Source organism: Alosa pseudoharengus, unplaced genomic scaffold (assembly GCF_046254945.1).
Source record: "Alosa pseudoharengus isolate Yale_2024_CS ecotype anadromous, Long Island Sound unplaced genomic scaffold, YU_APseudo_1.1 YU_APseudo_1.1_scf_10, whole genome shotgun sequence".
NCBI lineage: Eukaryota > Metazoa > Chordata > Actinopteri > Clupeiformes > Clupeidae > Alosa > Alosa pseudoharengus.
Window position 1 is genome coordinate 32,855,613 of NW_027468565.1, and position 25,784 is coordinate 32,881,396.

At 47.0% G+C, this 25,784-nt stretch overlaps 1 protein-coding gene across 1 annotated transcript in view; it reads right to left on the reverse strand.

Annotated features, from left to right (window-relative positions):
- Positions 1 to 16,420: 16,420 nt before the first annotated feature.
- The window catches only part of trim44 (tripartite motif containing 44), a 37,038-nt gene continuing 27,674 nt past the window's right edge, over positions 16,421 to 25,784 (reverse strand). Inside the window, exon 6 of the mRNA XM_076270415.1 lies at positions 16,421 to 17,698. Coding sequence (XP_076126530.1) covers positions 17,611 to 17,698 — 88 coding nt within the window. The 3' untranslated portion in view covers positions 16,421 to 17,610. The remainder of the gene's footprint in view (positions 17,699 to 25,784) is intronic.

The window sequence follows — 25,784 nt, forward strand, 5'->3', positions numbered from 1 at the left end:
ACATTTAAGGTCGGGAAGTTCGGTCTGGACTTGTTCTGTAATGGAGCAACTATGACTGAACCAGAGCGGTTCAGGCCATAAGAACTCCTTGTAGCTGAAAACTGTGGTTGACAGAGGATAGATGTAGTGACAATATATTAGGTTCCAGTATCGTACAATGTCTTGGTAAATTATGTTTAATTACAAAGTGTTTCATTCAAAGTGTTTCATTTCATTCTAACAAAAACGCCGTTGCTAGAAGGTAGACATTTAGATTTCGCCATCACATCTGTTGTTGAGGATATTGACAGTGCAATAACTTAAAAAACGACCAGAAAACAATATTAAGGCAATTGTGGAGGTACAGAAGGTGTTCACAATGTTTCTGGAGTGGAGGTACAGAAGGGTTAATATAGCCTGTAAAATAGTCAGATGAACAGCAGACAAAGTGATATGATGGTAGGGGCTGAGAGAGACAGGCTCATGCTGAAAAGTCAATTTCTCCCCTCCCATTTTGTGTGACATTGAAGAGTTCGATGGCCCTGGGGACCAAGGACCTCCTCAACCTGTCTGTTGAACATGGCAATGACAGAAGTCTGCCACTGAACATGCTCCTCTGTTTATTGAGCATGCTGTGTGGCGGTCATTGTCCATGGTCGCCAGCATCCTGCTCATGGTCCGTTTCTCTGCAGTTGTTGTGAGTGACTCCAGCTCAATTCCAACAACAAAGCCAGCTTTCCTTATCAACCTGTTCAGTCACCCAGCGTCCCTCTTCTTAATGCTGCCTCCCCAGCACACCACAGCATAAAAGAGGACACTGGCAATGACAGACTGGTAAAACATCCAGAGGAGCTTACTGCAGACAATGAATGACCGCAGCCTCCTCAGGAAGTAATGCCGACTCTGCCCTTTCCGATACAGTGCATCTGTGTTGGCTGACCAGTCCAGTTTATTGTCCATGTGTATCCCTAGGTACTTATAGTGCTGACTACCTCCACATTGACCCCTTCAATGGAGACTGGCAACATAGGTAGCTTAGATCTTCTGAAATCCACCACCATCTCCTTGGTCTTTGTTGCATTCAATTGCAGATTGAGTCTGCAGGTTGAGTCTGCACCATTGCACAAATCATTCAGATCCTGCACTCACAGGGAAGGTCAGCGAACCCCTGGTGGCAAAAGAAAAGTTTCAAGGACAATATCAAACACAGTCAGAAATTCAACATCATACCAGGAAACTGGGAGCACATTGGTTTAGACAGGCACCGATGGAAGGAATCTGTGCAGGAAGGAGCTGCACATCATCAAATGGAACTCTGCTGTGTCACAGAGACAAAATGTCAGCACCACAAGGAAAAACAGAAAAGAAAAACTCCACCCGTGCCCACACTGCACCAAAATATGTGACAGCCATCTGAAGACCCACAAGTAGACTACGGAGACGACAGTCATACTCGTCCCAAGTGATTGCTGATGATGATGATGATGAGAAAGAATATAGAGAGAAAATTAAACCAAGTGACCTAGCAAACAACGGTTTATTGGTGATTTTACAAGTTGTTGTGCAGGCTGTTTAGTGCTGGGAGGTCTGATAATAGGCATACAACATTTTGCACTTTGGGGGGGGGGTTGGGGCTGTGTTGCAAACAGCAGCATCGTTCTTCAAACTTGTTCTATTAGCCGGCGCCTGGCATGTATGTGTGTGGGGCCGTAGAGCAATCCGTTACATCGCGAGACTGCGAGACTTTCCACTTTCCACTTCAGATTCTGAGGCCAGCAGCTCGCCGGACCAAAGCTGCAAGGCTGGTTTTTCCGGTCACAGATGCTAGGGGGAAGCCACCCGGAAGTATAACCATTCCAATGACCCTGAAGCTGTTAAGTTAAGGTATTAAGCTAAAAAACTGCATAGTTCCCCTTTAAAGAGGGTCTGCTTATAAAACAACATGACCATTTCCATTTCCACTCCAGAAATGTGCAAAATCAACCTCAGTGTGGCACTTTAAGCTTAAATGAGTGCAGACCAAAACAGATCTCGTTAAGACAGTGAACCTGCATTTTAGGATGCCTACATCATTCATCCTATGTCCATCACATTGCAATTTGAACATTTCCATCAACTTGACCCATCATCGGCTATTAAGCTGAGTTAGCTTAAGTTAACGTAACTTTACTAGCTCGCCTACACTGATCCCCTTATATCAAACAGCTAAACCAAAATCTGGGCTCGATATGCACACGCACACACACACACACACACACACACACTTCAAAATCTGCTATGAAAGTGTTAGCCTCTAACTAGCTGCCTGCTCTTGACTGGAGCATACTGAGGAGGCTGGAAGCGTGAAGCGCTATGGAGTCATCTGCCATCAGGCTTCTAACTCAGTACAGCTTGTGTGCATTGTCGTTTGCAGCCATGCATTGACAGGCACAGAATCCGCGCCCATCAATTAGCTCGGACTATCTACAAACAGAAGGCCTGTAGGACCTAATTAGCCTTTTCGTGGATGACAAACGCTCTTAATGTGACCACTGGCCGACGAATGCCCTCATTACAGCACATTAAAGTCTAATCTGAAAGCTGTTATTGACTTAATCATGGCGGAAGCCTAATTAGTGGCTTTTGTGGGGTGGCGATATGGGCAGTAAGTGTGGGGTGGAGATGGGCAACAAGGTCACAAACCTGGGATGACCTCTAATTGCACCAGCCCCCCCCACTCTACCCCTGCCCCACGTGCAGGAAGAGGAACAGGGGAGGTGGGGTATTTGAAGGTGAAAAAGGACAGACAGACAAAAAAGAGGTTTGTGTGTGTGTGTGTGTGTGTGTGTGTGTGTGTGTGTGTTTGTGTGTGTGTGTGTTTGTGTGTGTGTGTGTTTGTGTGTGTGTGTGTGTGTGTGTGTGTGTTTGTGTGTGTGTGTTTGAGAGCAGAAGCTTATCTATGATGTTGATGTAGCCTTGGCATTTCTGGCTTCTCTGATGGAAGTGAATGCCTTATGAGTTATAGCTCACTTTCATCAGAGTGCCTCCATAAACTAGCCGAGTGGTCCACAGCAGGACTGTGTAAATTACAGCAGTTGGGACTGGAGGATGACGAGTCCTTGTCATGTCACATGCTGCGGTCTCAGAGGCTAGTGGAGCCATGCAAGTCTGGCATGTGTCCCCTCACCCTCCCGGCACTCTTAATAAAGCCCACGTGTGGTGTCCTGTGAAGGACATTGTTGTGCGTGTGTGTGTGTGTACAGTATGTGTGTGAGAGAGTTTCTTCTCAGTCTCCTGTCCCCCCCCCCCTCTCTCTCTCTCTCTCTCTCTCTCTCTCTTTCTCTATCTCTCTGTAGATATGGACAGAATGTAGGACACAATATTACCATCATGTACCAACATTGTGGCTCATTGGACACAAATGTAGAGTCTTTGATGCCAAATATCCAGAGCAGAATAAAATATAAATAATAACATAAACACAAACACACACTACACTATACCTACTCTGTACACACACACACACACACACACACACACACACACACACACACACACACATAAACACACAACACACACACACACACACACACTACACCTACTCTGTACAACACAATGCCACTACACACACACACACCGTGTCTCACAGCCAAATTCTCAACCTTCCCTTCATGCTTTTCATAATTAGCTAATAATCATTTATCCTAAACATATCCCTCTTCCTCTTCTGTCTCTCCCTGTCTGTACCGACAAAGGTAGTTAGCATGACAGACGTGCAGCCAGATGCTCTCTCTAAGACACCAGATAGGCATCAATGACTTAATGAGGGCAGGGGAGGGTGTGTGTGCGAGTCTCTCTCTTCCAACCTGATGGATGAGAGAGAGAGAGAGAGAGAGAGAGAGAGAGAGAGAGAGAGGGACGGAGGTGGCAGAGGGATCAGGAGTGAAGGAGAAAGTGGACAGATGGCACACCGGTTGTCTCCCATGGTTCCCCAAACTCGTGCTTGGGGCTCCAAAGACTGTACAGCTATAGAACCATAGAGAAATGTGTAAAATTCGTCAAAAAATTGTATTGGGTTAGAAACACATACTGGGCCTTTAAAGATGATGCATTGATGAAATATTTGCCACTGCTACCAACCACTGAAGCGCTGTTTTATTCGGATGAAATATATCTGTTTCTGAATCACACCTTGTGCCCTCATTCCTCTTTACCACACGGCTATTACTTTCCCTCCAGATCGATTTTCTTGGGCAGGTTCACACGGGTAAGAAATGAGCATTACAGCTTGTAGCTATTGGGCCTTCCTTGTTAAAAGGGCACTGAGCTGTGTGTAGTTTCAGTCAGTCGTGAAATTTATGGCTCAAATTGCAGTCTCAAATTATGTTTCACACATGAAAGTCCCTAGTGCTGGATGCGTCAGCCTCCATTTTGTAGATCTCAGGCCTTTGGAGAGAATGTTTGCTGCGTGAAGTGCTGCTCAGATGTGTGGAAATGTTCCTCCATGTTCGTCGCCTGATCTGTGCTCCCTCCTCCTCCTCTTCTCCTCTCATATTTACTACATGCCCCAATGGGGCCGCCCACACACACACACACACACACACACACACACACACACACACACATGCCCTCCTCCTCGTTCATTTCATCACAGATCTACCATTCATCAATAATTTATGTTGATCAAGGACAAGAGTTTAATTAACTGAGGAGGACTGAAATATACAGAGGGGAAAGCCTTGATTCTTTCCCCATATCTGTCAGGCGGGGCATTCTGCACTGCTGCCCACACCACCTCATAAATAACTAAATCAGACAGTGGCATCGGATTTAGACTCGTCTCCTCAAGGACACAGGGACAAGAGGTGGGGGGCCAGCGATTGGATCACCTAGCATGCTACCATGCTACCTTTATCACCAGCAGTTGGACTACCTAGCATGCTACCATGCTAACTTTATCACCAGCTATTGGACTACCTAGCATGCTACCATGCTTTATCACCAACAGTTCAGCTGCTCCCGTTCACTCCACTACACTCCTACTCCTTGCTATCCATCTATTTGTTAATCATGTTTTTGTCTTTGCCTCTGAGGCATGCACACACACACACACACACACACACACACAAAAGCACACACACACACACACACACACACACACACACCTATCCACCCATATCCCAAAGGCTGTTTTAGTGTGGTGCTCACTGCCGCAGGTGTGTTTTTATGAGCTCATATAGAGCACTCATTTCCCCAATCTGTTTGCCTATGCAGCTCTCTCAGGATCCAGCAGCAGCAGCAGCCGTGGCAGGCAGCACTCTCCATCCCATTGATGCAGGCCCTGGGGAACGTGCTCCTGTTAAACAGGCTCATCCTTGAAGGAGTCGAGCATCCTTGACCTGTGCCAGCCTTCAGAGGGAGCAGTGGGTCTAAAAACGACCCATCCTGGTCTTGGGAGGCGAGGAGGTTACAGTAAGTCAAGTCAAGTCAAGTCAAGTTTATTTATATAGCGCATTTCATACACAGAGGTCATTCAATGTGCTTTACATAAACAAAACCAAACAATAATAACAAATAAAAGCATAGAAAGGCAATATAGTCAAAGAATAGTTAAAAGGAAAAGATCATAATAAAAAGAAAACATAAAACACAATGTAGAATAATTTAAAAATAAAGAATAATTAGTAAGCAAAAACAAAGGCAAAAGGGGAAACAGTTTCTCATGATTTTAGGTAGATGATGAAGAGGAAGACAGCAGGGTGTGTGTGTGTGTGTGTGTATGTGTGTGTTTGTGTAAGGGGGGGGGGCGGATGTGGTAAAAGTGTGTGTGTGTGTGTGTGTGTGTGAAGGAGGGTGGTTGTGGTAAAAGGGGGGCGGGGGAGGGGGTTGGTTGGGGGATGGTCAGAGGTGGGGAGTTGGGGCAACGGTCAAATGTTTTCACCGGAGATCCCCCAGGGCCTGAAATAATGGGCTGTGTCGCCGTGGGGATGGCGGGTATGCTTGACTTCTAATGGAATGGGCCGAAAGCTGGGGAGGGGGGCGTTGGCCCGGGCGGATAAAGGCCTCATTTGGAGAGAAGGCCTTTGATCACACCGAGAGGAATTACCAGCTCGTTACTCCTCAGTTCCTGGGCCCCATGGCTCCAGAGAGAAGAGAAAGCTGTCTGAGAGAGGCAGATCTGGGTGTTGCACAGAGAACAATATGTGAACAAAAAGCCTCTCCTCCCTCTCTCCTTCATTGGCCTCCCTCCCTTCACTCCATCCCTCCCATGTGACCCTCCCATCTCCTCCTGCTGGCTTTTGTTCAGCTTGCAGCCTGTGCTTATTAAGCTCAGATGAATATGAATGGGGGTGCTAGTGTCTGACACATGTGTCAACATGAAGAAAGGGAAGCATGCAGCAAAGTAGCAATGTCATCTCTTCTGCTCCTCTCAATCACTCCCTCTTTCAGTCACTCTCTCTTCATGTCTCTCTCCGTTTCTCTCTTCAGGCACTTGTACTTAAATATTTCCACATTCCGTTACAGAGCCTTGAGCGCTGTTCTGCTGGCTGGCGTTGCAGAGCTTTGACCAGTGGGGGTTTTCCTCTGCAATGCACACACACACACACACACACACACACACACACACACACACACACACACACACACACACACACACACACACACACAGACACACAAGTGCAAGTGGAGTGGAGGGTAGGTATTGGTGTTGGTGGTGGATGGCGGACTAGGGGGAGAAAATGCGAGCGTGAAATGAGCACACAGCTTTGATCGTCCCCCTAATCCTCGAAGGAGAGGCCACTGCCTCATGGCATGCTGTGAAGGGAGGAAGTGTGTGTGTGTGTGTGTGTGTGTGTGTGTGTGTGTAGTGTGTATGTGTGTGTATGTGTGCGTGTAGTGTGAGTGTGTGTGAGCCACATCAGGTTAAGGAATGTTCGAGGAGGAGTGATGATTATTAAGATGATTATTTGATAGGCCTGTTATGCCTTTAAGACATAACACCTGATCGTCCGGCCAGCCTGCCTGTGGGCCCCTATAAATGTCACCAGCGTTAGAGAGAGGAGCAGAGCCGAGCCGAGGAGGGTGTCTCATGAAGTCTCATTAAGATGATCACCGCAGGCGCTGATGCGCAGACACAAGCCCAGAATGACCTTTCATTACAGGAGCAATTAACAAGGCTGGGAACTCGTTTAATCCAAAGGGCGTTTTATTATCACTTCTTTCATGGCAAACCATACATCATAAATCTACAGCAGCCCTGCCTGATTTGGGGAGAGGGTGGAGGGTTAAAGTTAGAGCCACTTATTTTTTTAGCAGCAGTGTGTGTGTGTGAGAGAGTGTGTTTTTCGGGTGCCATACAAGATGACACTTCATGTTTTCTTCATTTTTTTTCAACAGACATATTTCTTGGCTATAAGAAAAATATTGTATAGAGTAAGTGTTGAATTGCAGTGCAGGATTTTCCGCAATAATATCATTAAAATCACTAAATGAAGTGAAGCGCATTCAATCTTCTAATGTCTCCAGAGCTGTTGTGTTCTTCATTAGTTTGCTTGACTGAATGTGTTTGCATGTAGATTACTGCCATCTGCTCAGCAACCGCCTGACAGCCAGGGATCGTTGAAAAATCAGGCAGAAGAGAGGACCTCAGAATGATCTCCAGTATTGATGGCACTGGCTCTTGATGGGTGTTGATGTGTATGCAGCATAGCTGTGTGTATGCCACTAACCCACCTAAGGGCGGATATGTTCAAATGCTTCATGTGAACCCTCAGACTGACATAACTGTGTCACAAACATGTCAGGAAATGTGTACCTATAGCGACATAGTGATATTTCATTGAACATTACCTACTACAAAGCCTTACGAGATCATATGACATTTGCATTCTGCAATGGCATGTTTATAACATGTTCATATTTACATACTGTGCACCAACAACCTACTTATGTGTGTGTGTGTGTGTGTGTGTGTGTGTGTGTGTGTGTGTGTGTGTGTGTGTGAGTGTGTGTGTGTGTATGTGTGTGTCTGTGCTGCTGTGGGCATGTTAAAGTATCAGGGAGCTTGTTTGTCTCTTCTTGTTCCAGAGCCACCTCACTCAGAGGGGCTGAGAGGGAGGGCCTCACACAACATGTGACATGTGGAGCCATGTTACGCTCATGGCTTTGACTGACATCCGCTCGGGGCTGTGTTCGGACAGTCTAAACATAAACAGATATTTGAGCCTTCTAGCACAGTTGTCTGTGTGCAGTGTATGGCTGTGTGTGTTGTGTGTGTGTGTCCTCCCACGCAAGCCCAGTTGAACATAACGGTGTGTGACACATCACTGTGCCTTCAGCAGTGGATTTTCATCAGATTTTTTCATTTCCTGCAAAACAATGAGGGACAGTAGCACAGCAGGCCAAACTATGGATATCCACAGCATTGACTACCAGTCTCTCTCTCTATCTCTCTCCCTCGCTCTTTCTCTCTCCCTCTCTCTCTCTCTCTATCTCTCTCTCTATCTCTCACCCTCGCTCTCTCTCTCTCTCTCTCTATCTCTCTCCCTCGCTCTCTCTTTCTCTCTCTCTCTCTCTCTCTCTATCTCTCTCCCTCGCTCTTTCTCTCACTCTCTCTCTCTCTCTCTCTCCCTCGCTCTTTCTTTCTCTCTCTCTCTCTCTCTCTCTCTCCCTCGCTCTTTCTTTCTCTCTCTCTCTCTCTCTCTATCTCTCTCCCTCGCTCTTTCTTTCTTCTCTCTCTCTCTCTCTCTCTCTCTCTCTATCTCTCACCCTCGCTCTTTCTTTCTCTCTCTCTCTCTCTCTCTCTCTCTATCTCTCTCCCTCGCTCTCTCTCTCTCTCTCTCTCTCTCTCTCTCTCTTTCTCTCTCTTCATTGCTGTGAGCATGTAAACAAAGCCCTATCTTTCCTCATCTCTGTCACTCTCTGTGTTTCTCTTGGTCTTTCCATCTCAACATTTTGGTTTATTACTTCTGTCATTCCCCCAATTCTGCACTTCTCTCCATTCTTATCCCTCCTCCATCCAACCATCCATCCCTCCATCCCTCTCCATCCATCCTCCACTATCTGCAGATCATTCAGTATGATGTATGACACCAACCCTTGTGGCACTGGTCCAAACTGGTTGTCCAAGGCATCCATTACTGGGACCTCTCTCTCTCTCTCTCTCTCTCTCTCTCTCTCTCTCTCTCCTGGCCTTCAATGCTGAGAGTGTATACACAGAGCCCTATATTTCCTCATCTCTCTCTCTCTCTCTCTTTCTCTCTCTCACACTCACCCCAACTTCTGCTGCACTTCCTCTTCCAACTCTCCTAACCCCTACACCCCCCCCAAAACACACACACAAACACACAAACACACACATCCCAACCCCCCACACTTAATCCCTGCTGTGGATGCCCAGAGCATGGCGTCTGACAGCTGACAGCAGCCCCTGTGGCTGTCTCAGGCCCGCTGCTCGGGGAATCCAGCAGAGAGCAGATTAAGGATGGCAAACTGCAGATTCTCCTCGCTCCGTCTCCCACCCTCTCCAGACAAAGGCAATATCCTGTTATCCGAGCCATCTCCTCTCCGCTGCCTAACAGCAGCTCTCCTTTGCTCTCTGGTGATTCTATCAATGTCTCTCATTGCCGTGGCGGCTCTCTCTGTTTCTTTCCCCACCCTTTCACTTTACGTTTCTAATGCTATTTTTTTTCCATCCATAAAACTGCTTTTCTTTTTTTCTCTGTTTGACGCTTGTGTTGTTTTTGTTTACTCTTTCCTATTTTTAGCCACTTTTTACCATTAGCCAGTGGAGCAGAGAGAAATACTAGCAGAGAGAGGGAGAAAGAGAGAGAAAAACAGGAAGAGAGAGACAAAGCTTACTCTCTGTCTGCTCCATGGACAGGGACACTGACATAGCCACCTTATTAGAAATGCCACTCTGAAGCTGTTGCCATTAGCAACGGCCTCACCAATTGTGCTGGCAATGATGTTAGGGGAGGACCCAGAAGTGCCCCCAGAAGAGCCAGTAGATAGATAGATAGATAAGATGTTGTAAATCATATGTAAATCATAAACTAAGCAATGACTGAAAAAAAGAAAAAAAAGACAAACTCTACAGTATGTTCCAGGAGTTGTTGTTCATCACACAGTTTTTGTCAGGTGAGGTGAGTCTCATCGTTGCATATGTCTAACGTGATGTTTTCACCCTCCTGTATGAAGAAGGTAATCCTGTGTACACTCCATTGTCATCCTCCTCTCTCCCTTCTGCCCTCTCCTCTCCTCTCCTCTCTTTTGCTGTCCTCCCACTGCCTTATTGTGTGGTTGTTATGGGGTGTGAAAATGACCTGGAAGGCTGACAGCGCTGTGTGTGTGTGTGTGTGTGTGTATGTATATGTGTGTGTATGTGTGTGTGTGTGTATGTGTGTGTGTGTGTGAGTGCGAGTGCAAGTGTGATTGTATATATGTGTGTGTGTGTGTGTGTGTGTGTGTATGTAAGTGTGTGGGTAGAGCCCTATGGGATGATGAGGACATGGCCATGTGACAGTGTGAGACACCGCAACTGTCTGCAACTCCCCTAGGATGGAGCAACACTGTGCAATCATCATGCCACTTATGCCTCTCCTCACATGCATTCATACACACACACACACACACACACACACACACACACACACACACACTCAGAGGATAAGCTGGAGGGTATGGATCTAAGACACCCAATCAAACACAAACTTTGTTCATGTAGATTTCCTTGGAGTCGATACAACCTCTGTCTGACCTCAGCAAACAGGCCTTTTTATATCTGGACGGCGCCAACGGCCACTTGCTCAATAAAGCCCTCTCATCTCGCACCCTCCTCCCCCACAACACATCACAGCAACCATGACACAGCCATCACAGCCATCCTACATCCATGACACAGCCATCACAGCCATCCTACATCCATGACACAGCCATCACAGCCATCCTACATCCATGACACAGCCATGACACAGCCATCCTACATCCATGACACAGCCATCACAGCCATCACACATCCATGACACAGCCATCACAGCCATCCTACATCCATGACACAGCCATCACAGCCATCCTACATCAATGACACAGCCATCACAGCCATCCTACATCAATGACACAGCCATCACACAGCCATCCTACATCCATGACACAGCCATGACACAGCCATCCTAGATCCATGCAACAACTATCACACAGCCATGACACAACTATCACAGCCATCACACAGCCATCCTACATCCATGACACAGCCATCCTACATCCATGACACAACTATCATAGCCATCCTACATCCATGACACAACTATCACAGCCATCCTACACCCATGACGCAGCCATCCTACATCCATGACATGCTTAGAGAAACAATATGCATTTCAGAGTGGTGCACTCCACAGAGGGGAATCAGAAAATTGCGTCTACGACTGTTTATTTTTCCAGTCAAGTCAGTGTGAGGAGCGGCGAGAAGGAGAGAGAAGGTTGAAGTTTGGCTCCTGCTTCACACCATGAGATTGTCATGGGGCTGACACCTCCTGATGGTGTTGTGGTATAGCCTAGCTAAAGTCTAAGTGTTTTTTGAAGAAGTTAAAGATATTTTGTGTAACATTGTAATAAATAATAATAATTTTAATTATTATTATAAAAAAATATATTTTGTATAGTTATATATATAGTAGGGAAAAATAAAGAATAAAGTCTCTCACTCACTCCCTCACAGAAGAAAGCGTTTACATTAAAAAAAAAATTATGTGTGGAAAGATATGACAGGTTTCCCCTGTGGGCCATCCTTTCAAAATCAAAAGCAATGTACGGTAGTATGTCACAGATATCTATGTTGCTTCAGGAGTATTATCCAAATGAGGGATATTCTGAAGCAGTCTTTAGAAAATCTTTAGCCAACAGTCTTTAGTAAAATGTATTCACTTTGCTTAATATGAAAGTTATCAATCAAAATTTTCATTAGAATTCCATTGTGAAAATGTAATAAAAAATATTTGTTATGACAATTTAGAGTCTTGAGGCCTCATTGGGTCATCTTAATAAACTCTATTAGACACATTACATGGTTTCAGCTATGTAACTTGTCGGACATAAAAAAACAAAACAAGGTAGCTGAGAGTGTTAGCCAGATAAAAATAAGTAAATAAACAAACAAACATGTGATGTGTTCTCACATCACAGCTCGCTGAGTGACGTTCATTAACATCGCCATAGTGCTGCGGGCTGAACTCAACCTAACATTCACCCTAAGCACTACTCATGACTCAACTCACACACACACACACACACTCTCTCTCTCTCTCTCTATGGAATGATGTACAATTCTATTTTAGTTTCTGTGCAGAAACTGTTAAATCAGTGCAGCTGTTCCCTGCGTAATGGTGCACTCTGTTTATCATGCGACACTCGACTCCTACAGTACAGCTGTGTGCTGTAGCAGAGGTCCTGGGTGCAGAGATGGGAAATCTCAGCTATAGAAAGTGTATTAGGTAACACTACCATGGTGCCACCTGTGCACTTCAAATAGGTGATCTCACTAATTACCTCACCTACCTGGCTGAAAAGTGGTGCTAATCAGACTCAGCTGGTTTAGTGAATGACTTGAAACAAATACTGCACACACTAGTAGGACTTTTACTTCCTGTAGGCAGGCTTCCCACCCCTGCAGTGTCCAGGGATGTGTTCTCTTCTCTGCTGCTGACCCGGTACTGCTGCACACCATTCATCATCCACATCTCACAGCTGCTGTTAATAGTGCTGCTGCTGCTGCTGCCACCACCGCGCGCCTCCCAAAGGCTGTCACTCTGAGCAGCTCATGGGCCCCAGCAGGCTGGCGCGGTGTTTTGAGATCAGCCGTGTCTGTGACTGTGACTCCCATCGCCCATCTCGCATCTTATCCAGGTTGAGCACTAGGCTACACACTCCCTAAGCTCCTGAGCTACCCACAGTGCCTCACAGGTTGGTAACAGGGAAGAGATTGGCCATCACCGCTACACTTCCCATCATCGGAGAAGCTCCCAGGTCCCAAAAGGAAGTGGCTAAGATTGGTGATTTCCCTAACTTTTTCTCCGTCCCTGATTTCCCCATGTCACCCAGGTTGAATGTGTGCATGAGGGCCCATCCTCTGTTGTTAGCTACTCAGTGCAGTTCAGGGATCTGCAGCACAGCTGACAGCTAAGACTGGCCATGTCCGTAACCATCACACCCCAGTGAGGTTGTGCCCATTGATGCTAGGTGGGGATATGCCCTCTCAGAATTCTTATCTGGATCTTATAAGTTTTAAAATAATCCCTCCAAAGTGTTTGAATGTGCACAATTTAACATAATTGCATAATTCTTTCTGGCGAAGGGACCTCTCCCCCCCCCCCCCCACACACACACACACTCTCTAATTGCTGACCCCCTGCTGTATCTCACATCTCATTCTGACACGAAGCCCTCTCTGCTCCGATAGGTTGCCGATTGACAGAGAAACCAGGAGATGGACATGGCTAAGGATGACCCTCCACATGGTGCCAAAATGTCAGGGGGAGATGGATGTCAGGTCTAAGAGCTGCCACCCGGTCACCACTCATCAGTCTGATGAGCTCTCGGCACATCCGTCCCCATCCCAACTAATGACTGTAAAAAATGATGGACAGCTTACACTCAAGCAAAGGTGAAGCCACAGGCAAGAAATAAAGTTTGACTTTTTTTAGATTTGATAATATATGGTCAATTCTACAGTCAATTTTTTCTAGGAATATGCCTGACCAACTTTGGCTTAACTTGTGGTAGGATAAAGTATGTACTATGCACGCTCTGGCACCAATTTGTCCAGATATGGCCGACCAACTTTGGCTTATTATCTTTACAAGAACACTAATACACAATGTCATACCGTCCATGTGGTTTACAGTCATTGGTCACAGACAGTCACCCCTAAATGCACGCCTCGGATATGATGCCCACATGACCTGGAATGGCGAATAACGTGATCGATGGCAGGGCACGTTGTCCAATTCCCTGGCCGGTCATGGTCGGCTGCAGAGTATGTGAGGTTTGTCGGTTCGGCCTCTCGGTCCAGACGGCTGGTGTGGGCGTCGGATGCTCACTGTTCCTGGTTGTAGCATCCATAATTGATTGTCTTGTTTGCAACAGCACGGGGATCAGAGGGCAATAGAATACCATCTGGGTACCTGCGGATGCCACTGATTACATCCCAAATGGGAGAATGAGAGAGACAGAGAGAGGGAGAGTGAGAGAGACAGAGAGAAAGAGTGAGGGAGGATGGAGAGAAAGTAGGAAAAGTAAGAAAGAAACAGGTATAGAGAAGAGAAAGAGAAAAAGGAGAGGCAGCTTAACAGTAAAGGAAAGATAGATGTGTGTGTCTGTATGTGTGTGAGATACAGTATAGATGTAAAGAGAGAAAATGTGTGTGTGTGTGTGTGTGTGTGTGTGAAATAAGGAAGAGTGTGTGAGGCGTAGAGAAGAGAGGAAAATATGATGGGGAAGGCAAAAACTTGTCACCTAAGAAATAAGATATTCTAGTCAGAGTGTGTGTATGCATGTGTGTGTTTGTGTGTGTGTGAGAGAGAGAGAGTTTCTGTGTGTATGTGAAGAGGGCAGGAAAGAGGCAGTGAAAGATATATGAAAAACTGAATATCCTATAAAGACAGGAACATTTTCCTCACCTGTGATAAAAAAGAAATCAATTCTTGGGATTTGTTCCAGTCTCTCTCTCTCTCTCTCTCACACACACACACACACCACACACACACACACCCCTCAAGCAGATGGAACTGGAATATGCTGAACACCAAGGTTTTAAGCCATCAGTGGAGTGTATCGTTATTTCTGACCTCACATTCACACACACACACACACACATAAAGTGGCTACATACACAGAAGCCACGGGCAATAAACTATTTACATGCACACCACCGACAGATAGTAAATAACCTACAAACATACAGCCAATCATAAAGGACCCTCTCACCCACAGACAGACACATTGACTTAAGAGTATCTGAACACATTGCTAGACCCAGTCCAGACATTGTACTGTATACACACTACAAACTGACAAACGCACACACACACTTGTAATAATGAGCAAGAAACACACACACAGACACACTTATAATGAGAGCAAGAAAAGCAAATTTGCTTAACATTTCTTTTTACTTTCCTAACAGAACAAAGGCTGTTCTGTGACTAGCAACCACCTCACGTAACCAATTTAATTCCAAACCACACAAAGCAATTAATATTTGTCAACACAAATTCACCTATTATCTCCAGACCCTTCCTGTAGGGTGTGGAAGGGGCGGCTAATGGCTCTGCCTCCATCTGAAGGTAGATGGGCCGTGCGGTGCCTACAGAACCTGAAGTAATGGCGCGTGTGGAGAAAATGGGGCAAATTTAGACCCCAGCATCTAACACCTTTTATGTTCTTATTTTCCTGTGGGCCTTCTTGCAGAGACAAATGACACTGTTGTGTCCCTCGTCAGGTCTGCGGTGTGTAGGCACCTCTGATGGCCTGAAACAGATGATGGAGGTGTTTTGGACGAGGGCATAATGATTATGTGTGAAAACAGGATCAGGAGGTGGTGGTGGTGGGGGTTCTCTTTTGATGGCGTTTAAAAAAATGAAACACACACACACACACATGCTGCCTCTGTGTCGCAACTGTGGCCAGAATCAATTTTAGTGTACAAAGGACGACTAAAGAGGCTTGAGTGCCTCTGGTTGCTGTAACAATCAGCCATGTCTTTCTGCTGAGCGAGGAATCAATGTCTACTGAGTAAACGCAGCCATTAAGCTCCATTATTTCTATAAAGGGAAGCACACGGGGTTGTGGGTAATGGAGGGAGGTGTGTGTGTGTGTGTGTGGGGGGGGGGGGGGTGTGTGTGTGGTGTGTGTGTGTGTGTGTGGGGGGGGGGGGGGGGGGTGTGTGTGACTCAAAGCCCCGTTTTCCTCTCTGACCGCCGCCACTGGCAAAGTGAATTTCACTCCCATCAACGCCTGAATGCAGTTACATCGGACAATGCTGAGCCAGCAAGCACAGCCAAAATTGTGCAAGTGTGTGTGTGTGTGTGTGTGTGTGTGTGTGGTGGGGGGACTTAGGTGTGAAGACACACTTCCTGTAGGAGGCCAAGGACAAGGAGAGAGAACAAATGAGAGGGAAGAAGGGAAGGAAAGAGAGAGAGAGAGAAGGATAGAGAGAGAGAGACAGAGTGGGAGAGAGAGAGAGAGAGAATGCAAAGAGGTCTGACGTTTGCCTACTGAATGTTGTTGGATGATGCAAAGACAACATCAAATTGAAGCTATTTTACCTTGATACACGCCTGAAAACAGAAAACAAAGCTGAAAGAAAAATGGAAGATAAAAGGTACCCATGAAAAACATTCACGTGTATATTGTATGCATGCATCCTTTTTCTGTAAGTTTCTTACAGTATATAGAGATCTCAGTGTTTCATTTCATCTGCATTTTTATTCAAAGTTTGAAAATAAAAGCATCTTTCAAGCACTTGAGAAATTGAAACACTTTCTTGCTGTCATTCTCAGTAGAGTTTGTTTCTTTCAAAACAAGAAATGAGAAAAGAAAAGTCCCAAGATGAAGACAAAGAAGACAGTACAGAAATCCCAGAGCACCTCTCACTCTTACATGGAAAAACTATTCCCTCATACTCCCTCAAAGTCAAGACTACAGAGCAGTGTGTGTGTGTGTGTGTGTGTGTGTGTATGTGTGTGTTCTAGCACTTTAAACTCTGCAGTATTTAAATGAGCATGGATCTAATAATACTTCCACGCAGCATAGCCTCCACTGATATTCTAGTCATTTTCACCAGTTCATTGCACAGTAATTCACAGATGTAGGCTCAGCAGAGCTCTGAACCATGGACCCTGTAGGGAGAAATTAAGACGTTAAAATAGCATTACCCCAAGGGCATAGGCACGCCTGAAACCCCAAGGCCTGACAGTACACCAGCAGCAATTAGAGCAATCAGCATTTGCATGATTCCTACAGCAGATTCTATCATTAAAAGGATGATTGTGATGATCGCACTTAGGCTGGCAAAGAGGTACTCATATAGAACACAAATTTGGCATTTTACTAAGGAAGGAGACAGCGGAGACGTGTGATTGGACTATGGACACAGCTAACGCAGAGCATGTATTTCACTTTGCTGTAAGCACTATATACTGTCACTATGACTGCTGCGACTTATGTGATTTACGTACACACACCAGCGACTATACAATATAAATGATTTTGTGATATAGCTCTATCAAACAAATTATAAAAATGTAGGAAAACAAAACAATAGAGGAGTGTGTCCCAAAATGCCATTTCACGCTCTGCTACCGCTCCCCACCCAAGGGGGGTGGGGATCACCGAGTCGGGCAAGCCAGGCTGGCAGATGGGAGTTTTGGGAGTTGGTTTGGAGGCCGCTAGGCACAGGCACCCAGAAGGCCCAGCCCCCAGTCATTAAATCCCAGGGAAGAAGGCTGTGCACAGGTGATAGAAATGCAGGGATGGGGGGGGGGTCACTCCTGCTGACTCCAGTGCAGAGAAGGAGGGATAGTGCAGAGGGGGGAGTGTCAGGAACAGACTGTGTGTGTGTGTGTGTGTGTGTATGTTGTTGTTGGGGAGGGGCTGTCAGGGTGCATATCCGCCCCTGTGTGAGTCCGAGTCACCGTCTCTATAGCCTCTGCGGTCCCTGGGCTCTGGTCTGTGCTCCAGCATCCTGGGGATAAACAAACAGAGAGCTTTCATGACCACATCTGACTGTGAGAAAACACCAGACTTCCAATATATACTTTACATGACTCAGTTTGCCTGCCCACACATGTTTTACTCTCTCCATTACCTTATCTTCATCTCCCCCTTTCTCATTCAATCCATCTCTCTCTCTCTCTCTCTGTCTGTCTCTCTCCCCCCCCCCCCTTTGGCTCTGTGCCTGTGAGGGATGTTTCCATTTCCCACTTTAAGTACTTTCAACCGAGGCTTGCCGTGTCTCGGGGGGACAGGCTAGCTACGCAGCGTGGCTGGCCGTCGCCTCAAACCCTCCTCCTGGGTTCACGTTGCTGCTACTGCTGCTGTGGCTGCCTCCAGCTGACTGACAGGAGCCAGTGTGCCACCACCACGGGGGAGTTGACGTAAAGCCTCCATCTATCTCTCCTCCTCCTCCTCCTCCTCCTCTATCTCTCCTCCTCCTCCTCCTCCATCTATCTCTCCCCTCCTCCTCCATCTATCTCTCCTCCTCCTCCTCCTCCTCCTCCTCTATCTCTCCTCCTCCTCCTCCTCCTCCTCTATCTCTCCTCCTCCTCTATCTCTCCTCCTCCTCCTCCTCTATCTCTCCTCCTCCTCCTTCTATCTCTCCCCTCCTCCTCCATCTATCTCTCTCCTCCTCCTCCTCCTCCTCCCTCTATCTGTCTCCTCCCCCTCCTCCTCCCTCTATCTCTCTCTTTCTCCTCCTCCTCCATCATCTCTTTGTTTTCCACTCTAGCTCTCTCAGGCAGGCCACTACGGCCTCTGTATCATAAACAGTTCTTGTCTAATTTATTCAGACATTTTGCGTCATTCACTACATCATTCTGACTCACCATTGTGGTGGTGTGTGTGTGTGTTTGTGTGTGTTGTTTGCTATTGACTCTGCAACAGCGTCACCGAGAGCGCGTGGCGGTGACACCCCAGATGTGCTGTGCTCTGCGAGGCGCCTCATCATCTGTGGTAATGACGAAGCCTGCGGGCCCTGGAGTCTAACTCTGGCTTTTTGTGTTCTGCACCAAAAGTGCTTCATTAGGTGAGAGAACCCTTCATCTCTCATTCACTGCCAGCACTGATCTGGAACCAGCCTGTCATGACTTCACAGGAAAATTAACCTTAAAGCAACCAAGACTGATTGTGAATGAACTATGCTCTCTCTCTCTCTCTCTCTCCTTCTTTTGAAAAAGAAAATCATGGAAGTTCCATGTCATCAAGCTATGCATACCTTATGCTGTATAAAGAAAGCACTGGATGCAAAATAGCAATAGAAACAAAATGCAGACAGAGACAAATGTGAGGTGTAGAGTGATAAGTAGTGAGTGCAGTATTTCCAGCGCAGGCATGGCTTGTGATGAATGCTGAGTGCTACAGTATGTCCATATCCTGACTACAAGCACACGAGGACATGTGAAGTTAGACAGGTGTTGGGTGGTGCTGACAGATCTATATTCCATATTCTTATACTGGGTTGGTGGTCTGGCAGGGGCACATGTGAATGGCATGATTTATTCATCAGCACATTACTTTAGCTAACAGAGCTGGGACCTCTTAAGTGGAGAACAAATGAATATGAATGGAAAGAGACAGGGGAGAAAGAAGGATCTCTCTCTCTCTCTCGCTCCCTCTCTCTCTCGCTCCCTCTCTCTCGCTCCCTCTCTCTCTCTCTCTCCCTCTCTCGCTCCCTCTCTCTCTCTCTCTCGCTCCCTCTCTCTCTCTCTCTCTCCCCCGCTCTCTCCCACTTGCTCTCACTCGCTCACATTCCATCTCCCTACTTCCATTCTCAGGTTTTCATGTGCAGAACAAAATTAATCTCTAAGTTTGTGTGTTTTTGTGTGTGTGTGTGTGTGTGTGTGTGTGTGTGAGGAGAGAGAGAGAGTGAGAGAGAGAGAATGTGTGTGTGTGGGTCAGAAGACTGAGCTGCTTTAGAGACTAAGGCTTTTTAGCGCTCATGAATCTTTCACGCACACTAATGTATTCAATGCATTAATGATGAACACCAATCATTTCCCCGGCCTATATGAGAGGAGAGTGGGGGGGGGGGGGGGGGGGTTGGCACACCAGTGATGTATACAGGGCTCCACCCTATGGGGGGGGGGGCTAAAATGCATATGTTTCACCCCCCAATAACAGGTGGACAAGGAGGCATGTTGCTCTTAAAACTGACTTCAAGGTTACACATGGACCTTATATGTGAGCTCCAAACGCTAGACCTAACTGCAGAGCGCCAGATGCAGAGATGCTGTGGCTGATGCTGTGTTTGTCCTGAGCTGAAAGGTAATCACCACCGCCACACACAGATCTATAGACTCCACAGCACAGCACTTCCAGCATGGCTGAACGAGGGCATTATGTCGGTACACAAAGCACTTGAGAGTAAGTTATCATCTCAAGCACAGTGCGTCTATTAACTGGAAGAACGTTATTCCAATGTACACCACCGGATGAGGCTGAAAGAGGGATGGATGGGTATAGATCAGTTATTCGGGATGGTTGAACACAGGCATCATCTCTGCACGGGGCACTTGGGAGTTGTCATCCCCCGATGGGCTCCAGGAGGGGCCTAATGGGTATGGATGGGGCCTGCAGGACGACGACTCTTTCTCTCTCCCCGCTCTGGCTCTCTTCCCTTTCCTCTCTCTCCTCTCCCCTCTCTCTTCTCTCTCTCTCTCTCCTTTCTCCTCTTCACTCTCCCCACTTTCTCTCCTCCTCTCCCCTCCTTCCCCCCTCCTCTCTTCCTCTTCTTCCCTTCTCTCCTCCTCTCCCCTCTCTCCTCTCTTCCTCCTCTCCTCTTCCCTTCTCTCCTCCTTTCCCCCCTCCTCTTTCCCTCCTCTCCTCTCCTCTCTCTCCTCTCCCCTTTCTAGCTCTCTCAAGGAGGCTGTGCCCTCTGCTGAAGCTGCCAGCGCCGCCGCTGCTGCTGCTGCTGTTTAATGATGTCAAACGTGTAGCTTCAGCAGGACCAGCTACTATCATCACATACACAGAGATACAGAGAGAAGGAGAGAGGGCAGGAGAGTGGGAGAGAGATAGAGAGAGAGGAGGGAGAGTGGAGAGAGAGAGAGAGAGAGAAAGGCAGAGGACAGAGAGGGAGAAGGGAGGGAGGGAGAAAGAGAAGGAGAAAGAGAGAGAGAGAGAGGGAGAGAGAGGGAAACAAAAAGTGGAAGAGGAAGAGAGACAGATAGAGAGGCAGCCAGAAAGAGAAAGACAGAGCAATTAAAAGGGAATGACTGAGAGAGGAGAAGTAGCAAAAGCACATATGAGTCCTGTGAGAATTGCACGTCTCTAGTGGGGAAAAAAGAGAACGCGGGTATGATGGGTAATTTGACATGTCTGAATGCGCAGGAACTGGGACCTAATTGGAGGCTGTTTTTGTAAAGGCTTTCTCTCTCTCCTCCTCAATCCCCCTCTCTCTCTCTCTCACTTTATCCCTCTCTCTGTCTCGCTTTATTCCTCTCTCACTCTCTCCATCCCTCTCTCTCACTCCATCTCTCTCTCTCTCTCTCTGACACGCTATCCCTCTCTTGCTCTCTCTCACCCGTCTCCACCCCCTCATGTGTTCCTAGATTGGCTTGCACAGTTTTCCTCCCAGACAACCCCTCTGGACCTGTCACTGGGAAAATGGCCTTGCTCATTGCTTCCACTTGAAAGCCCAAGGCGATCTCCACACACACTTTGTAGTCCGACGACTTCGCCGCTGCTTAGAGACAGAAAAAAAGAGAGGAGAAATTCAGCGGGTTTGCTGAAGGAAGTAGAGCGGAAGAGAGGAAAAGAGAGCGAGAGAGAGAGAGAAGCATACAAAAATGAAGACAGGATAGGTGTGGGGAATTATGGAATAAAAAAGAAATAAAAACAGGTAGAAAAGGGAGAAAGCAGAAAGAACGCCTTAGAGGAGAGGGGAGAGGAAACAGGGGCATTGTGGGAAATAGATATGTGGCAGTGCTGGAGTGCAGCCCATGTGAAGACTGTGGCAGCAGGCCGGGTGTGGTGTTAATTAGATGTTGTTGCCGAGTTTCTGGAAAGGAACAGGACGACGCCTCCTGATTTGGGCACACTGCACTGAATATTTTATCGGCCAAGCTGTTACCACAGTTGCTATTCTTCTGAGCGCAGCCTACATTCGCTCTCGATGATACACACGCGCATGTCTGCGCTTTGAAGAGGCTACAGAAGCATCCGCATCCCGGAGCAGTGAGGAGCACATGCACATTCCTGACCTTATGAATTCAGCACAGGGGCAAATACAAACACAAGCACGCAAGCGCACATGCACACACACACACACATATACAGAAAAATGTTAATCCATTCACTCTCTGACACACACACACACACACATATGCACGCACGCACACACACACACACACAAGTCTGACGCTGGGAAGGGAAAGTGACAAGAGTAATAAAGGTGTGAGGAGGAGTGGTTGTCGAGGCGTCAGGAGACGTGAGGAGGCGGATCTCACACGGAGGAGGCTCGCCGAGCGCTGCTGCCACTCCTGACAGCACATGGAGCGGAGGAGGGCCCACACACAGAGTTAAAAATAAATAAACACACAAGAAACAGCCACACACTGATCCAAGGGATATAGAGACGGGAGCCGGAGGAGGAGGAGGAGGGAGTGTGTCTATGTGTGTGTGTGTGTGTTTGTGTCTGTGTGTGTGTGTGTGGGTATGAGAGAGAGAGGGAGACAGACAGACTGACAGAGTGAGATAGAAAGTGAGAGATTGTGTGCTTATGTGCGTGTGCTTATGTCTACTTTATATGTGTGTGTGTGTGTGTGTGTGTGTGTGTGTGTGTGTGCGTGTGTGCGTGTGTGCATGTTAGCTGCGGTATTGAAGTGGGGGTGGGCTTGGAAATGACAGGCCTATTAAAGCAGTTCAATTCATGTTGTGCAGAATCAGGTAATGTTAGATTTAACGCCTCATAAAGTCATATACACAACACACACACACACACACACACACACACACACACACACACACACATATATATATATATATATATATATATATATATATATATATATATATATAATATATATATAAAGTAGACACAAACTGATGGGTCTGCACAGTGGGACATTGGAGCTCATGAAGCATGCCTAACTCATAGGAACAGAGACACTTTTACTTCTGCACATTCCACTGCCTGTGTGTGTGTGTGTGTGTGTCAGAGTTTATTACCCATAAGCATTTAACATAGAATTGTCTGATTGTGTATCACATGTGTTCAGCACGTATTGCACATAATACTTTGCATTTGGGAGACTACATAGAGACGTGCTCCTGCCACCATAACACTAGAGGACCAGAAAAAAATAAATCACAAAAATAATGGAAGAAAATGTAAGCTTGCCCCTTTCTAAGCGGCTTCAGAAAGAGACTCAGATGGCGGCATTAACACGCTTGAATCGTAAATCTTACATGTGCTCTTTTAGTGATTTTTACAACCGCTGTAGCCGCTGGGGCAATCGAGGAATTAATTGAGGAAAGTTGCCGCTTGCGTTGGCACCAGTAATGAATGGCGTATTAATTAAAGTGTGAAATTAAAATCAGGCACAACATAAAGTAACAAAGCAATCTCACCCTTGTGTGTTTGGAGATCGAGAGAGAGAGAGATAGAGAGAGAGAGAGAGAGAGAGAGAGAGAGAGAGAAAGGAAGAAGTGAGGCTCTTGTAACACCGGTCACGTGGGTGGTAATTCTCCCTAAGCCCATTTTTCATCAAGATGCAAACAGCGATAAACAATTAGGCTTCGTTCGTTCGTTCTCTCCTCTACGTCCTGAGCCTATCGCACGTCTTCCGCCCTCGTGCCCACTTTCTATCTCTCTCTCTCCCTCCCTCCATCCCTCTCTCCATCCCTCTCCCTCCCTCCATCCCTCTCTCTATCCCTCCTTCCCTCAACCACTCTCAGTTCCTCGGCAGCCATTAAAGTCCAATTAGTCAGCAATTAAGCTTTAATTAATGTCTAAAAGTGGCTGTGAGTCAGTGGAGGGGGGGGGGGGCGGCGAGGCAAGGGCCCGTCAGTGGCCGACCGCTGATCAAAGTGACGGATAGCCTCGCAGCTTCCTTCCTTCCGCACCGAGCTGCACTCACAACCCCCTTTCATATTTGGAGATAACTCATTTTTATGAATAACAAACCCGCCCTCAAACGTCGCCGCCGCTGCTGCTGCTGCTGTTGGTGGTGCTGTGTTTTCGAGGAGCGAGCACAGGCACTGGAACAGGGGAAAAGGTTATGGAGGTCACACCGCGACGTCACAGCAGTTGAGGAGAGAGACCAAGAGAGAAAGAGAGAGAGAAAGAAAGAGAGAGAGAGAAAGAAAGAGAGAGAGAGAAAGAAAGAGAGAAAGGGAGAAAAAAAAAAAAAAAGAGATGGGGAGGACATGGTCTGGGTGAGATCATCATCTTCACTGCCACTGCGGGCCACCATGGTCTTCACTACTCTGCGCTAGTCTGCTGCGGGGGCCACCATGGTCTTCACTACTCTGCGCTAGCCGCCTGATCAATCTAAGGCGAGTGCTTTGCCAAGGCTGGGAACATGACTGGGCCGAGGAGGAGGATTGATTCCAGCAGTCAGAAATTCGGAAGAGCGTTTAAATCTCTCCCCCGGGTTTGACGATATTGCTTCGCAGCACAATCTCTCTCTTCCCCTCCTGCCCCCTTTTGCACGGCCATCTCTTTACGGCGTCCTTGAGAGAGATCCAAACTCTTCTGGAGGCGCAAAGAGCCTCTCGCTGTCTGTTCTTCTAAGAATAGATCAAAACTCCGAGGCAGTGATGTGAGAGTGAATATAAAAAATATATAAATATATAAAAATATATTAGAAATCACTTTGGAAATAAAACTTTAACTTCCCTTCTGTTCCGTGTCTATTTTCTGCAGCTGAGGGGGAGTAAGAAGCTGGTACTGTAAGTGTGGATGAGTGCTGACAGAACAAAGCCTCTCACGTCTTCCTCCAGCTGGCACTTCAGTGCAGGACGTTCCAGTTTACACTCCCAACCTGGCTTCAGCACAACAGGCTTCCAGGGCCGTTCAAAAAGCAAAAGGTAACGGTGACTGATAATTAGCAAATGTTTTTTTTGCCCAGGGCGACATGGACTCACAATGGCAGGGTTCAAGAATCCTATGTGGGTCATGTGCTAGAAGATTATCTGGAAGGTGTAGTCAGCCATTTTAATCCAAAACAGCTTTTTGCCATTGTCAGCTTTATGGTCCTCAAGCTAGCTGTACATTCCGTGCACGAGCTCAACTGCATTCCTTAGAAGACAGAGCTGGCTCTGCCATTGGTGAGAGAAGCAAAGTGTCTCGGACCGAGGAGGCAAACAATCTTTTAGCCATTCAACACATTTCTTCAGGAGTATGGACTTGAGGAGACCGTTTGTTGGAATGGAATGGCAGTTCTTCTCAGAGTATGTTAACTTAGGATGGAGTGGAGCTTCTACGTTGTGCACTCCCAGAGCAATGCCCCCCCCCCCCCCCCCCCCCTCGGGCTAATGACCTGGACGGCTGAAGGCCCTAAGAACAGCGTTAGATGGCACAGGGTTTTTACGGGCAACAGAGCTCATTACACCTCTGAGCAGCGGGTATGATGCCAGTCGTGCTTGACTGAGGAGGTGACAGCCTGGGTGGTGCGATTGGCTGATGCCATCACTCCTAACTGTCAGCAGCAGGGACACAGGGTGTCAGGGCAGAACTGGTGCCAGGCGATCGACGTGCGGGATGACAGTTTTGCCAAGGTGCGCACAGCATGAGCGGCAGGGAGCTAATCACCGCACACCACACACACCTCACCGTACACACACACGCACACACACACATGCAGAGGCACACAGATGGCACTTGTGCTTTCTGGCTATGGCAATTAGGAGCCCTAGCATTGCCAGGTTGTGCAAGCCAAACTCCGTCTGAAGGACAGCTTTCAATTTTGTTTTCTTGTTGGGTTGAAAACTAATGAAGCAAACTCTCTTCCCTCGTTACAGGTCTTTTACACGCTTTCTCTTCCTGGCAGGGCGTCAGTATCCACCTACTCCCGTGGAAAAGGACTCACACGTGTTAGAGACATCTCTCT